This window comes from Prionailurus bengalensis, chromosome D2, assembly GCF_016509475.1.
Source record: "Prionailurus bengalensis isolate Pbe53 chromosome D2, Fcat_Pben_1.1_paternal_pri, whole genome shotgun sequence".
Classification (NCBI taxonomy): Eukaryota; Metazoa; Chordata; class Mammalia; order Carnivora; family Felidae; genus Prionailurus; species Prionailurus bengalensis.
In genome coordinates this window covers 51,673,952-51,690,243 of record NC_057351.1, presented here as the reverse complement: position 1 = coordinate 51,690,243, position 16,292 = coordinate 51,673,952, and the positions used below count along the sequence as shown (strand labels likewise).

Genomic DNA, 16,292 nt, shown 5'->3' with positions numbered 1-16,292 from the left:
ATTGCATGGGTCCACTTATAAGCAGATTTTTTTACAGTACTATAAATGTATTTTATTTTCTCTTTGTTATTACTCTTAAGAATACAGTATATAATACAGATGACATATGAAATATTATTACTTGACTGTTTATGTTATCAGTAAGGTTGCTGTGGGCAACAGTAGGCTATTAGTAGTTAAGTTTTGGGGGAGTTAAAAGTTTTATGTGGATTTCTGACTGCACAGAGATCAACACCCCAACCCCCACGTTGTTCAAGGGTCAAGTGTACTACTAACTTCAGAGAAAGGTTATGAAGTAAGTGACTGAAAGCCCAGAGTTCAAATGTTTCCCACTCTCTAATGGCATTTCTAATTGCAAATATGGAGTTCTGCATATTTAGTGTGCATACATTTTCAGATATTCAAAGTATATAACTCTTGCTAGAATCTCTTTCCCACATCTATCTCAAAAAATGATTCCACTAAATTAGGGACTATGAGATAGCAACACAAAAAATATCTGCTTACAGTTAGTCTATGCAATGAAAATAGAAGCGATCTTGGGCAACAGTGTGACATCAGGTGTCTTCAAAGGAGCCCCTACGTTGTCACGTGCACAACACAAGCAACCTCTTTCTAGGTAGGAGACCTCCTTCAGAAAACCATGTTCCACAGTTCTGCTGTAACTGGCCCCATATCAAACAAAAGAAAAAAGTCTGACAACTCATTTATACTGGTTTACAGAATCAGTACTAATGAATTTCAATCTCTTACCATTCTCACATAACAACACTTAAAACCTTTTTTACAGCTAAAACAAAATGAAATGGGAAGAATTTCAGGCATATGTTAAAGCAGATGGGGAGGTTATACCTGAGTGCTAGGAGAGACAGAAGCCCCTTCTCACTCATCTAAAGTTTTACCCCAATATTCTTTTTTGCTAAAAAAATTTTTTGAAATTATTTTTGGGGAAGTGCAAGTAGGAGAGGGGCAGAGGGAGGGGGACGGAGGATCCAAAGCAGGCTCAATGCTGAAAGGCTGACAGCAATAAGCCCAACACGGGGCTTGAACTAATGAACCACGAGATCATGACCTGAGCTGAAGTAAGATGCTCAACTGACTGAGCCACCCAGATGACCCTTACCCGAATATTCTCAAAACCACCAATCCTGAATACAGTTTTTCTAAAACCAGAGTGGGAGCTGAATGAGAAAGCAGCAGTATTGGGGTGCCTGGGTGTCTCAGTTGGTTAAGTGTCCAACTCCCGATTTCAGCTCAGGTCATGGTTTCAGGGTTTGAGGAGTTCGAGCCCTGTATGGGCGGAGGTGACGGTGTGGATCCTGCTTGAGAGTCTCCTTATTTCTCTGCCTCTCCCCTGCTTGCACTCTCTTTCAAAATAAATAAACTTAAAAAAAAAAAAGCAGCAGAATCTTTTTAAGGTGTATGCCTGGGGCTGGCCTAGTTGCAGCTGACGTAAGAATTAGATGGTTGGAAAGATTAACTGGATTCTTTGTTTTAATATTGCTAGGCTCCATGTCACAAAGATAAGTATCTTCCTATCTCTGATTCTCCCTATTCTCAAAGAGCTCACAATTTAAGATGTGGAAAAACAAAAAAAGGCCATCATTTCAATACAACTGCAATAACAGAGGTATACCAAAAATGTTACTGAAGTCCAAAGAAAGGAATACCTAAATTGGGGGAAAAGCAGAGAATAGGAAGGACTACCCAAGGAGATTCCAGTGAAATCTGAATTGAAGACTTACAGAAAAATCAAGGGATCATGAAGAAAATGAGGAGAGGAGAGGTGGGTGGGAAGGATCTGAGCAAGGGTAGAACACTGCAGTCCAAGCAGAAGAGACAAAATGTACACAGACACGGAAGCATGAAAAAGCAAATCATTCACGATAAGACAGAGAATGCCAATTAGGCAGATAACCAGATGAGGAAAAATCTTTTATGTCATGCTAAGGTGGCATCTGGACTTTGTCTTATGGAATACTGTTTTTATAACTGTTTTCAGGCAGGTTTTAGTGGAATCTTTTGCCTTTAAAAAAAAATTGAGACACAACTCACAAATAATGTACTAGTTTCAAGTGTACAACATAGTAATCCAGCATTTTTATATACTGTCAAATGAACAGCACATTAAGTCTAGTTAGCATCCATCAGCACACATAAATTACAAATTTCCTTTTCTTGTGATGAGAACTTTTAAGATCTACTCTCTTAGCAACTTTCAAATATACAGTGATTAAAATAGTCAGCATACTGTACATTACATCCCCAGGACTTATTATGTAACTGGAAGCTTTTATCTTTGGACCACCTTCACTGATTCACCCACCCCTTCACCTCCCACTTCTGACAACTACCAATCTGTTCTAGGAGGGTTTTTTCGGGGGGGTGGGGTGGGGGGGGTAAGCTTTCATACATAAGTGAGATCACACAGTATTTCTTTTACTTAGCATAATGCCCTCAAGGTCAATCCATGTTACAAATGGCAAGATTTCATTCTTATGGGTGAGTAATATTCCATTAAATATACATATACCACATTTCCTTCATCCATCAATTGACACTTAGGTTGCTTCAGGTCTTGACTATTGTAAATAATGCCGCAATGAACAGGGAGGAGAGAAGGGTGTATGTATCTCTGTGAGCTTACAATTCCTAATGAAATCTTATAAAATTCATGATCACTGCAAAAATACCCAACACCTGGTACATAACTGGCACTCACAGAGTTGCAAATTAACTGAATTCAATTTAATAATACAATTCAGGTTGAATCCTCCTTGAAAAGCCCTCACAAAGACCCAAAGGAAATTATTCCTATATTACTAAGCCTCCTCTTAGAAACAGCATAAAAAAACTGCTACAACATAAAAATGGTTACTGAAGGACAAGCAAATACCTACTAGTATTTAAAAACAGCAAAGAGTTTCGCATCCTCCTTTAAAAACTCTAATAATATCCAAGAAATCAACTCCTATCATTACCTAATTTATCTGTTGGAAGTACCATAATTTAACTACAAATCTTCCTCAACTTATAATGGGGTTATTATATCCTGATAAACCCATTGAGTTGAAAATACTGTATGTCCAAAATGCACTAAATACACCTAACCCACTGAACATCAATCACAACTTAGCCTAGCCCACCTTAAACATGCTTAGAATACTTATGTATTAGCTTAAAGTTGGGCAAAATCTAACAGAAAGCCTATTTTATAATAAAGTGTTGGGTCTCTCATATAATTTACCGAACACTATACTGAAAGTGAGTAACAGAATGGTTTTAAGTGTATCGGTTGTTTACCCTTGTCATTACAGGATCACAGGCTGACTGGGAGCTGCAGCTCAATGCCTCTGCCCATCATCACCAACATGTATTGCACGGTGCCAGCCCAGCACGAGGTCAAAATTCAAAATTCGAAGTATGGATTCTACTGAACACATACCGCTTTTGCACCACTGTAAAATAGTACAATCGTAAGTCAAACCATCAACAGCTGGAGACCTGTAGGTCCTTTCTCAGGGATAAATTGGTTCCAATTCTTTCTACTGTACACAGGAGTAACTAAAGAGACAAGAAAGCACCTGGTAACTTCTTTACTCTGGGGAAAGAGGAGAAGGAAGGGGTGACCGTCAGATCTTTGAGAAACAAACAGGTTTCATGGGATAAGATCATTTGGATTTGGAAATGCTTAGTTTGAGGTGCCTGTGGAACGAATGCCAAGTAGAAAGCTCCGCAGATCTTGAACTCAGGAAACTGGTATGAGCTGGAGATGTGACCGTCAAAATTGCATCTGAAGCTAGTTTTCTGTTGTGTTGGAGTGTACTTTCTATCAAAGATCAATCCCTTTTCATCTTGTACTTTAGTCCCTTCTCAAAGTCTTTGTTCTCTCCCCACTCCCAACAATACCTCCCTCTCTCCTAGATCATTCCTGACAGTATGTAAACATGTTCTGTATCTTCCATTTTATACAAAATATTCTCCCTAAATTCAAATTTCCATTTTTCTGCTCCACTTCATAATCAAATCTCTAGAGGCTGCCACCAATTCTTTCTCTTATTCACTCCTCTTCCAAATCCAATCTGGCTTCTGCTGCTTCTTTACAACTGCTTTCATCAAGGTTACTTAAAATCTCCATGTTACCAAATCCAAGGGATATATGTCTGTTTTCATTTGACTAGACCTCTCAACAACATTTGGCAACTGACTACTCCCTTCCTTCCTGAAATAGTGTCTCCAAACCTTCCATTTCATCACACACTACTGGTTTTCCTCCTGTCTCATCCATTCATTCAACAAATGATTAGGGAATATCTACTATATGAGAGACACTTTTTCTGGTGCCTGGGACATGCTAGTGAATGAGAGACCAAATCCCTGCCTGTGAGGAACTTCTATTCTGTGGAGGTGGGAGAGATGAGCAATAAATGCAAAAAATAATTACGTTAGAAGGTAATTACAAAAAGAGCAGAATAAGAAGTGATCAGGGTGTGTGTAAGGAGATGGGTTGTAAAGTTGAACAAGGAGGTCATCATAGGTAGTGTTGTTCTTGGTTTATTTCTTTAAAAATTTTTTCTTAACATTTATTTTTGAGAGAGTGAGTGAGCACGCATGAGTAAGCAAGCGGGGGATGGGCACACAGAGGGGGACAGAGCATCTGAAGCAGACTCTAAGCTTGGATGGAGCTGTCAGCACAGAGCTGAATGCAGGGTTTGAACTCGCGAACTGTGAGATCATAACCTGAACTGAAGTCAGACCCTTAACCAACTGAGCCACCCAGGCGCCCCTTTGCTGTTGTAATTAAAATCCAAGTTAGTTAACATATAGTGCAATGATGATTTCAGGAATAAAATTTAGTGATGCATCACTTACATAGAACACCTAGTGCTCATTCCAACAAGTGCCCTCCTTTTACTTAAAAATTTTTTTAATGTTTATTTTTGAAAGAGAGAGAGAGCGAGAGAGAGCGCGTGCATGAGCACACAGGGGAGGGGGCAGAGAGAGAGGGAGACACAGAATCTGAAGCAGGCTCCAACCTATCAGCATACAGCTGGACACGGGGCTCAAATTCACAAACAGTGAGATCATAACCTGAGCCAAAGTCAGACACTTAACCAAATGAGTGATCCAGGTGTCAACAAATGCCCTCCTTAATGCCCATCACCCATTTAGCCCATCCCCCCACCCAACACCCCTCCACCAACTCTCAGTTTGTTCTATGGTTTGTCTCCCTGTTTTTATCTTGTTTTGCTTTCCTTTCCCTATGTTCATCTGTTTTACTTCTTAAATTCCACATGAGTGAAATCATTTATTTGTCTCTGACTTATTTTGCTTAGCATAATACACTCTAGTTTCACCCACATTGTTACAAATGGCAAGATTTCATTCTTTTTGACCGCTGAGTAATATTTCACACACTACATCTTCTTTATCCATTCGTCAGTTGATGGACTTTTAGGCTCTTTTCATAATTGGGCTGTTATCAAAAGTGCTGCTATAACCATAGGTATTGCTGTGATGGTAACATTTGATCAAAGACTTGAAAGAACAGCCAACAGTAAGGCCAGAGTGACTGGAGCTGAGTGAGAAAGCACTAGCAAAGTAGGAGATGAGGTCAGAATTAATGAGGGCCAGAAAGACAGGCTTGAGGACCACTCTAAGAATCTGGTGGCAATTGTGAGAGTAATTAGGGCATATTCTGGGTACTCTGAAGGCAGAAGCAGTATAGTTTCTTCATGGATTGGATGTGGGGTGAGGGTAGGGGTAAAAAGGTGAGAGAGAGAGGAGTCGTGGATGATGTTAAGGTTTTTGAACTGAGAAACAGAGGGGTGGAGCTGGCATCAACTCAGATGAGGAAGGCTACAGACAAAACAGGTCTCTGGCAGAAGAGGAGTTCAAGTCTTGGACAGTCCTATCTAGCTGAGGCCTTCTTGCTTCCTCCACCCAATTTCTAAATGTCAGCATTCCTCAAGATTCAGTTCTCTATCCTCTTTTCCCTTCCTAGGTGATCTCATCTACTCCTACAGCATTAAGTACCAACTACATACATAACTTCCAAATTTAAATCTCCAGTGTAGCTAGACTTTTCACTTGAATTACAGACAATTTACTGGACATATTTCTACCTGGATATTTCAAAGGCATCTCAAACTTAACATGTTCCAGAACTTCTCTTCATTTCCAATCACCCTGCCCCGACCCAATCACTATTGTCTCCATCCTGTATTATTACAACAGTCTTCTAATTGGGCCCCTCACTCTACTTCTGTCCCAAGGGACCTTTTGAAAACAATCATCATCGGAGCACCTGGGTGGTTCAGTTGGTTGACTTCAACTCAGGTCATGATCTCATGGTTTGTGGTTTCGAGCCCTGCACCGGGCTCTGGGCCGACAGCTCAGAGCCTAGAGCCTAGAGCCTGGAGCCTGGAGCCCGGTTCAGGTTCTGTCTGTCTTTCTCCCTCTCCCTCTGTGCCCCTTCCCTACTTGTGCTCTCTCTCTCCCAAAAATAAACTTAAAAAACAAAATAAAATCATCATTAGTAAGTTACTTAAATTTACCTAAATTATTTAAATATGTACAGGGGCGCCTGGGTGGCGCAGTCGGTTAAGCGTCTGACTTCAGCCAGGTCACGATCTCGCGGTCCGTGAGTTCGAGCCCCGCGTCCGGCTCTGTGCTGACAGCTCAGAGCCTGGAGCCTGTTTCAGATTCTGTGTCTCCCTCTCTCTCTGCCCCTCCCTTGTTCATGCTCTGTCTCTCTGTGTCTCAAAAATAAATAAACGTTAAAAAAAAAAATTTTTAAATAAAAAAATAAATATGTACCAACATTACATTATCATTATATCATCAGTGATATGATACTTTAAAATAGTTCACTGGCTAAATGTACTACATTTAAATTCTTGATTACTTCTGTTCCTGAAATGTAATAAAAGTTTGAGTAATTGGGGAAAAAAAAAAAAGCTCACTGGCTTCCCACTGATGCTCACAGAATAAAATTTAATCACTGTGCTGTGTCCTGCAAGGCCTGTTGCATGAAAACTGGCTCTTACCTACTTCTCTTAAGTAGATTTCACACCACTCTATGCTTTCTGAGCTATGATCCAGCTTTTTTTCTGTTTCAAGTGTGCCAACATTACTTCAGGGACTTGGTACATGCTGCCCTTCTGCTTGGACTGCTCCTCCCTTGTTCTCTGCATTTCTCACTACGCACGGTAGCCGTCACTCACTATTCATTCCTCCTAGTGTCTATTCTGTTCAAATATCACCATGTTAAGGAGGCCATCCCTGACCATCCTATCTAAAGCAGTCCATTCTACCCACCAGTGTTACTTTCTATCTTAACATTCTTTATTTGGTCTCCCCCTTTTGTCTAGTAGAACGCAACCTGCGGAGAAATGGAGATTTTTTTTTTTCTTGGTTGTTCATGGCAATAACCTCTGGCACTTACTAAAATCTGGATTTACCATTTACTCATCTTCTGGACTCTTAAGTTCCATAAAAGGCAGGAGCCATGTCTTTTAGTTTATTATTACTTTCCCAGTGTCCTTCACACTGTGTGGCACACAGCAATTTGTTGATATTTGCTGAATTACTATGAGAAAAGGAGCCTAAGAAGTAAAATTAAGAATAGATGGCACTGCAGAACCCAAGAGGGAAAATTTTAAGGAGGAAAAGGCCAAATATCTTGCCACTATGTTTTGACTTTAGTCTTCCTTATCTCTGCCTGAGCATTGTCGATCTTACTGTCCTCTCCAAGTAAGCCATCCACAGTTGCCCCAATTAATAGTTCTGCTTTCCCAGCCATTCAGCACCCACCTGGAGGAAATGCTTTTATAAAAGAATTCTTAAACTGGAGAGTAAGAGAAAAGGAATCAGAACAAAGAAAAATTAGTCAAAGTATCTCTTCTTAGGGAAAGCTACTTGATGTGCCCAAGCACTTTTAGAAGGAGGATCACTATTTCTTCAATGGTAATCAGCACATCTGAAGTAATCAAAATGGTAATTCACAGGCTAACTTCTCAAAAAAGAAACAGCTTTAGTTGAACATGTACTTATTACAAGATATTGTGTCAATTATGAAGGTATCTATCCCAAAGGACTGGTGATCTAGCTGAAGACGGGTCAAGTAGTAGCCTTCTGTTAAAATATCATTTGGGAATTGAAGAAGGTTGCTTAAAACCAGTTAAAGAGACTCAATACTGACATGTATGACTAAAAGCTAAAACTGAAGTTTTAGCTGGGGAAGAAACAGGGGTGGAATGGGTCAAGTTATTATACCTACACAGTTACCAACAGTCCAAGACACAGATGACTGTTCAGTAACTTTGTATTAACATGATTCTCTAGCCATTAGGATGACTAAAACCTGTCAGGAGGCTGACAGCAGATATAGGCACTTTTTACAAGTCACATAGTAATGACTATACTATGTGGGTAGAGATCATGTTGCTATCCTAAAAGAGTAGATGAGGACTCTCAGCTTTTGAATGCCTGAAGCCAGTTCCTTGGCATGGGGGGGGGGGGGATTAGAGGGGGGTCAGTAGGTAGCTATTTCAAATTCTAAGTATTTTATTGTTGGGAGTTTGGCAAAATCTTTAGATTTAAGATGCTTCCCGAACTCTGAGGGCTAATCCTTGATGAAATCTTCATTCATATGGTCTCAAGAACAGTTCAAAGTCTTCTTTTAAGTACTCAGTTCTTAAAAAAAAAAAGAAAAAAAAAAGCATTTCAGGATATATAGGATATATTCTGATAATGCTCTCACTGGCTAGGTAAAACCTGAGAAGGTATATCCTTGGAGTTAGTGCCAATCTCTAAATCCCAAGGATCTCATTGGCAGTCATGGCTGCTCAGGATACACTGGATACAATGCAGTCTATTTTATAATTATGGGACAGCACTCATCTTCAAACACTGCTCTACATTTGAGAACACTGATGAAATCAGGGGCGCCTGGGTGGCTGAATTGGTTAAGCGTCCAATTCTTGATTTTGGCTCAGGTCATGATCTCACGGTTCATGAGTTCCAACCTTGTGTCAGGCTCTGTGCTGGATTGGGATTCTCTCCCTACCCCCTCCCTCTCAAAACAAATAAACATTAAAAAAAGAAAGAAAGAAAGAAAGAAAGAAAGAAAGAAAGAAAGAAAGAAAGAAAGAAAGAAAGAAAGAAAATACTGATGAAATCATACTTGAGCTTGAATTCACTAAAAAGCACTGACAGTGAAACAAGGCAGACTTATTTGTAAAGTGAATTTACTGATCAATAAACTGTGTCACTTAATGGTAGGTATTGTATCCTGTTCATTTCTGTTCACTGGCCAAAGCCAGTATCTAGCATAAAACAGGACTTAATAAACATCTGTTTAGTGCAATGTTTAATACTTTGTTGGAACAGTAAGCAAATGACCCTCACAGAGAGTATGGAGTTGATGATTTGTGGCTATTAGGAAATCTACTCAGTTTCTTTCTTGTCAAATTTCACCACTATCTAGGTGCTATCAGTCTCGGAACTATTGCCAACTCTACTGTCAGAGCAGTATTCTCAATACTACTGTATTGTTAACAGTATCTTATTTTGCTCCCATACTAAAATATGCTTTCAGTGAATGGCTTCCAAAGTTTTTGGAATGGTTTTCCACAGTACTGTGGAAGTCACAATAGAAATCAATTTGGATGCTTAGGAATATTCACCAAAAGCCACCACCTCTCCTTCCTTTTACAGTCCGAAGGTGGGATGGGCCATTGATATAACCAGTCCAATACAAAATGATAATGCTGTCCCTGTGTCCTGCTAGTCTAAAGGTAGGCTGGTCTCTTGTAGGACTTTGCCAGAAGGAAAAGCTCAGAAACAGAAAATGTCAACAAGGCCATGAAACTGAGAAGGCTCTTGTGGTCTGAGAGTTGGGAATGTATAATCAAGCGGCCTTCAGCTTTGACTTATATAGCCAGGACTCTTACCAAATTTTTCTGAGGAATATCATTTTAATTTTTTTTTTCAACGTTTATTTATTTTTGGGACAGAGAGAGACAGAGCATGAACGGGGGAGGGGCAGAGAGAGAGGGAGACACAGAATCGGAAACAGGCTCCAGGCTCTGAGCCATCAGCCCAGAGCCTGACGCGGGGCTTGAACTCACGGACCGCAAGATCGTGACCTGGCTGAAGTCGGACGCTTAACCAACTGCGCCACCCAGGCGCCCCTGAGGAATATCATTTTAAACCTCTCATTTACTATTAACTTTACTAACATCCGGAAACGTATTTTCCACATATATTTTAGAATGAAGAATACAGGGAAAAAGGCTTTGCCTAGCTCAACTTAGGACAGATATACTACCTCTCTGGTCAGACTAGGAGAAACTTGGAAAAGAATGCCATAGCCTTTGGGTTGATCAAATCCTGATAATCTGAATGGGGAAGTACTGAAACAAGTACTCCAAACTATCGTTATTGAAGTCAATCTCTAAGTCTAGCAAGATCTGAAGAAAGTAGTACAGCTCAAGTCTTCAGAATATACTGGGAGATCTGGTAAGTCAAGAAAGGATTCTAAGGTGTTTTTTTGTTTGTTTGTTTTATTTTGTGGGGAGAGAGAGAGAGAGAGAGAGAGAATATCTTAAGCTGGACTTGATTCCACAACTCTGGGATCATGACCTGAGCCAAAAATCAAAGTTGGATGTTTAACCGACTGAGCTAACCAGGCGCCCCAAAGATTCTAAATTCTTTTTAAAAAATGCTTATTTATTCATTTCGAGAGAGAGAATCCCAAACAGGCTCCACACTGCCATCAAGGAACTTGATGTGGGGCTTGATTGCATGAACTGTGAGATAGTGACTTGAGCCAAAATCAAGAGTTGCACACAACCAACTGAGCCACCCGGGGGTTCCCTGAATTCTTATATAGACTGGTCTTTATTTCAGATTTGGGTTTTTTACTGATATAGGATTTAATCATCTCCCACAGCAAAAACCAATGCTGGAAACAATCTATAATTCTAGTCCTAGAGGCGCCTGGGTGGCTCAGTCGGTTGAGCATCCGACTTTAGCTCAGGTCATGATCTCACAGTTCATGAGTTGGAGCCCCACATTAGGCCCTGCGCTGACAGCTCAGAGCCTGGAGCCTGCTTCAGATTCTGTGTCTCCCTCTCTCTCTGCCCCTCCCCTGCTCACACTCAGTCTCTCTCTGTCTCTCAAAAATAAAAAACTTAAAAAAATTCTAGTCCTAGGTAAGGAATATGGGTATATCTTGTGTATCTCCCATAATTATGGCATTGGCCTACAGCCAAGAATAGGAAATGCTATTGAAATGTTTTTGGAGGTCTTCAACAGCACCATTTTGGGAAAGGATATGAATGGCAATCACAAAAGCTATTATATCTTTGGTAGCTGAGCTGTTAAAACCTTCAATTGGGGGTAAACATTCCACTTTCTTATACCAATCCAGATTCTGACCTGTTGGTCCAGTTGCCCACCTTTATGCAGGAATCCTTTCCACATTTCTGAAAGATGCCAATCCAACCACTGTTTGGACACTTGCAGCCAATTCCACAGTTAAACAGATTGTTAAAGTCAGTCTGACTCCTTGTAACCTTTCACCTACTGGCCCCGGTTTTGATTGCCCAAGCCACTTAAGTCATATTCAATATCCATTTCACTCTTCTACTTGTCTTCTACATATGTGAAGACAGTAACATTCTAACACTGTCTAACCTTAGTCTTCTTTCGTCCCTAAAGTAACTCTAGTTTTCGTATCTGTTGCTTTTATAATAATTTCCAGATGCTCTAATTCCACTACCCTCCTCTGAATAAAAAACCAAACTGAACCAAAAAAATAAAACAACCCTTTGCAATTCACTCCACTGAATATAAGAACTGAAATTGGGTCTGGCTAGTCCAATGTAGATGGCTGAGTAGCACACAACTGCAGAACAAGTGATACCTTGTTTAGCTAGAACTCCACAATGCAAGCTCTTTTCAACTTGTCATTCTCCAACAACATACAACTATGTACCTCATCTCTTCCCACCATTTCTACACCTGAATTCTTTAAACCTAATAAATGATTTTACATATTTCTCTACTGAATGATACCTCTCTGCACACCCCAAAGACCGAAGTCATGGAATTCTATCCCCACCCCCAACCCCATCCTAAGATTCTACAGCACGCTATGTACTTCTTTGGCTGTGACAGACAACATGACTTTTTCCTAAAGTTTCTGTCCCTCTTCTTCATCTTTCAGAAATAAATTCAGAGAACCAATCTCCTTTACTGAAAACTGCTGTTTTCTAGGGGATTACACTGTCAAGAATTTCAGGTGTTATTGCTTTTAGCAAAATTAGAGCTGCAGTCTCCCTACCGTCAACTTGCCGCTACAAGTTTTGTGATGCATTACAAAAAAATCATTCATATCCTTTGTGTGTGGTGGGGGACTGAAGAGGAAACAATTTTTCTCATAAGAAATGGCTTCTTAAAGAGTATTTATCTAGAGGAAATGCAATCTAGTTTAATAATAAAAAGCACCTAATAGGAAAAAAGTTCCTATTTATGTTATTTTCCATTAACAGAAGAACTTAACTCCTTTGGGGTTAGCAATTTATTCTTTATAGCTAAATATTTTAGACCCTTAACCGACTGAGCCATACCAAATTTTTCTAAACTGTTCTTCTATCATGATTCATTTCCTTGGTCTGCAGAGATCTCTCATTCCTATTCCCTGGACATCAAAACAGAAAGACAAAAACATGTCCCCTTCCCCCTTTAATTGGCTTAAAAGTATATATATATTTTTTTCTGGGCTCCTGGATAGTTCAGTTGATTAAACTACACATAATTCCAGCTCATGATCTCAGCTCAGGTCCTGATCTTAGGGTTGTGAGTTCAAGCCCCTCATTGGGCTCTGTGCTGGGCACGAAGCCTACTGAAAACAAAACAAAACATTTTTCCCCTTTGTACCTTACTCTATAATGTACAAACACAAGAAACTACTTGGTCAGGCAGTTACATAGTCCCCACACCTACAATGAGCTTCCAACGGCATGTTTACATGCATATCAACATGACTGACAGCTATCTACAAGAGATTATTAAATGTATTTTCCATATGTAAGAGTAAATGCAGCTAAATGCATTTATTTAAAAATTAAAACAGGTTCTGGGGTGTCTGGGCAGCTCAGTCAAGTGTCCAACTCTTAATGTTCGGCACAGGTCACAGTCTCACGGTTGATGGGATCTAGCACGAAGCCTGCTTGAGATTCTCTCTGTCCCTACCCTGTTTACGCTCTTTCTCTCTCTCTCTCTCAAAATAAATATAAACTTAAAAACAAAAAACATATTTTCTCACTAATAACTCAGATTGAATTTACAAAACTAATTTTTAAATAAGTTTCTCATATGCCTGGGTTTAAATGCAGGGCTTTTAATGCTCTGATTTAATGTACACCATTCACAATTTTTATTTTATTATTCTCCCTTTGTACCTTAAATTCTTAGTCATGTGACCTGTACCAGATAATTTGGGTAAATAGTGAGATAGATTGGTTCCTAAAACAAATTTTTTTACTTCAGTCTGAGTCACATGAAATCTATGTAAAAAAGTACTTTGAAATGTTGGGACAGAACCAAGGGTGGGATTGTGGGGGAGGAACAAGGTCAATAAGAAAAGCTAATCCCATAATCTCTAAATACTACTATTTTCAGACATGAACTCATTAATACACCAGATTCTTGAAAGGTAGCAACTAAGATCTTGCTTGGTTATTTTTATCCCACATATCAAGTGAACAGAATCTAAGTAACACTACCCTTTGGATTACTTATCAGTTGGTTATGAGTTTGCCAAATCAGTTGCTTAAATGTTGACTACATGGCCAAATGAGACAACCCAAATTAGCTGAGAAAAGACTAAAATATTAGGCAAAATGGCAAACAGGTGAGATCTGACTTCAGTGGCTTTCCCCCTTTCCTTTCTGCTGCCCACAGGCTGTTTCTAGTTCTCCCACCATTCCTTCCTCTTAAAAAGGCTCCCCAATAGGAACCCAACAAAGTTGTACCTGATATAGAAAGCATTACTTCCTAGTAGTATTTAGATTTTAAAACAGGGCAAGGTAAAGCAAACAAATCAAGTAAAAGCAATTATCTGTGAACAAGGAAATTTTTCTTACACTCTTTCTCGCTCATCATGCCTACTCTAAAAGAAGGGAATGCTTTAAAACTCATCCTTCTGCTTTTTTCAAAATTGTTTTAAACAACCATGTAATACAAAAAAAAAAAACCCAAAAACCAAGAGTATCCTAGGTATGAGAACCCACTCCCATTTTCAATCATGCATGGCTCACTTGAGGATATATACTCTTTCCTCGAAGCGAAAAGTTTGAATGCTTTATGGAAATAAACTGAGTGTCTCATTTCTAGTTCTTTTAAATTCTTCAATTAAACCTAGTACACGTTTAAAGCCAACCTAGTAAATAATTAAGAAAAAGTAACTCAAACAATCTAAACTCAGAATGAGGCGAGGTTAGTCCCAACTTCAGTTCTAGATGCAAGCTCAAGTACCTGTACCATCTTTTCCCTCATCCTACCACTGTCCACCCCAACTTGTCAGTGTTAATGTAGCAGCCACTACCCACCCGCACCCAGCCCAAGTCAGATCTCAGGTTTCCCAAACTTGACTATTTCCAGTTCTAGCCTCTCCAGAAACTTGCTAATGATTGACGACCCTGATAAACCCATTAACTCTAACGTGTCAACGGCTAATTAAGCTACTCCTCCTGAATTACAACCTCACATTTTACAAAGGCCTTTAAGACCTTTACCCAAATGATTGGTAAGAGCTGTAGTGGAACTTGCAAGAACAACAGATTTTGGAAAATCACTGGCCTTTCAAATCACAAAGTCTACTAGGTCCCCTACTCTTTCTTGTGTCTGGAAACCTTTGAGAGTAGCAAGACCGGAAGTTGGTACAGGTATTGTTGATACAAAACAAAGCAAAAAAAAAAAAAAAAAAAATTCCAGGGAGTGGGACACGCTCGCCCCCTAGCCCCAAGTCCTCGCCTCGGTCCCCAATCGGCGAGAGCGAGACGACCAGCACCGGAGTCCTACGAGGAAAAGCAGACGACCACCGTGTCTGCTTTCAGGCCTGAGAGCCCGGGTGCGCAGGTGGGGCGAGGCGAGGAGGCATTGGTCCCGGTTACCTGCGGCGAAGTGGAGCGGGGTGGATTTCCTGCCCGCCGTGTCGCGGCTGTTCACCTTCTCGGGGGTCACTAGCCTCTTGACTCGCTCCACGTCCCCGTTGCGGCACGCCTCGAACAGCTCGCGGGCAGCCGGCTCCACAGCCTCGGCCGCCGCGCCCGCGCAGGCCGCGCCCCCGCCGGCGCAGCGGCGGCCCGACATGATCCTGGCCGCCGCCGCCGCCGCCAGCAGCAGCGCCAGCAACGGCAGCAGGAGCCCCGGCCCTGCGAGCAAGAGGGCGAGGCCCCCCGGAGGAGACGCGCTCAGGGCCCGGGCCGCTGGGCTCCCTACTGTCACCGGGGTCGGCGCAGTCCCATGGCCGCGCAGCCGCGCGCCCCTCGCTTGGCCCCGCGACCCCCGGGTGCCCCGCGGCGGCGGCAGAGGCAGCACGAACCCGCCGTTCGAGCCCCGAAGCGACGCGGCGGCGGAAGCTGGCAAGGCCCCTCCTGCCAGCTCCGCTGAGCCCTGGGAGGGCACGTGACGTGGTGCCGCGCTTGCGCAGTGGTCCGAGACCGGCCCGGCAGGTTTCTGCGAGCCGGGCGGCGCGGAGGGGTTTGTGGGAAATGCGAGGCGAGGACCTTTGGCGGCGAGAGGAGAAGGGGCTTCGTCCCACCGCCATCTTTGCAGTGGGTTTTGCTGAAGTCGAATGGTTCTGTTTCTTGCCTTTTTTTTTTTTTTAAAGGCATGGTTTTCCTGAGCTGAATTTCCTTATTGTTGTACACTGAAAAGAGCGCTTGAAAGGTTTTCCCGATGTTGCATATTTTTTTTAGAAGTCTTAGTCTCCACTTTTCAGTTTCCACAATCCCTTTCTCCTGGGGGTGGGGGATTTCTTTTCTGTTTACTGTCTCTTCCCTTCCCCTACAACTGCTGTTTTGTTGCTTCTTGTAAGTCACTTCTCGAAAATGAATGAGTTGCTTTCCACTTCATGGGAAGTTTGGATGAGCTGCCCCAGGTTCATTTAAAGGAAATTAGGAGAGCGATGAAAGTTTGTTCCTATTCTAAATTATTGAGAGGGATGGCTCTGATTAATTACTCTTGCTATCGTTATTAGCTCAGAACTAACGGGCCCA

The 16,292-nt window shown here is 41.4% G+C and overlaps 1 protein-coding gene across 3 annotated transcripts in view; it reads right to left on the bottom strand.

Moving 5' to 3' along the window:
• Positions 1-15,719, bottom strand: part of TNKS2 (tankyrase 2) — a 68,326-nt gene extending 52,607 nt beyond the window's left edge. The window contains exon 1 of one of the 3 annotated variants that reach the window (XM_043596967.1): positions 15,186-15,719. In XM_043596967.1, coding sequence (XP_043452902.1) covers positions 15,186-15,384 — 199 coding nt within the window. In that variant the 5' untranslated portion in view covers positions 15,385-15,719. The remainder of the gene's footprint in view (positions 1-15,185) is intronic. The other 2 variants (XM_043596969.1, XM_043596968.1) reach the window with 2 other exon arrangements.
• Positions 15,720-16,292: the final 573 nt, after the last annotated feature.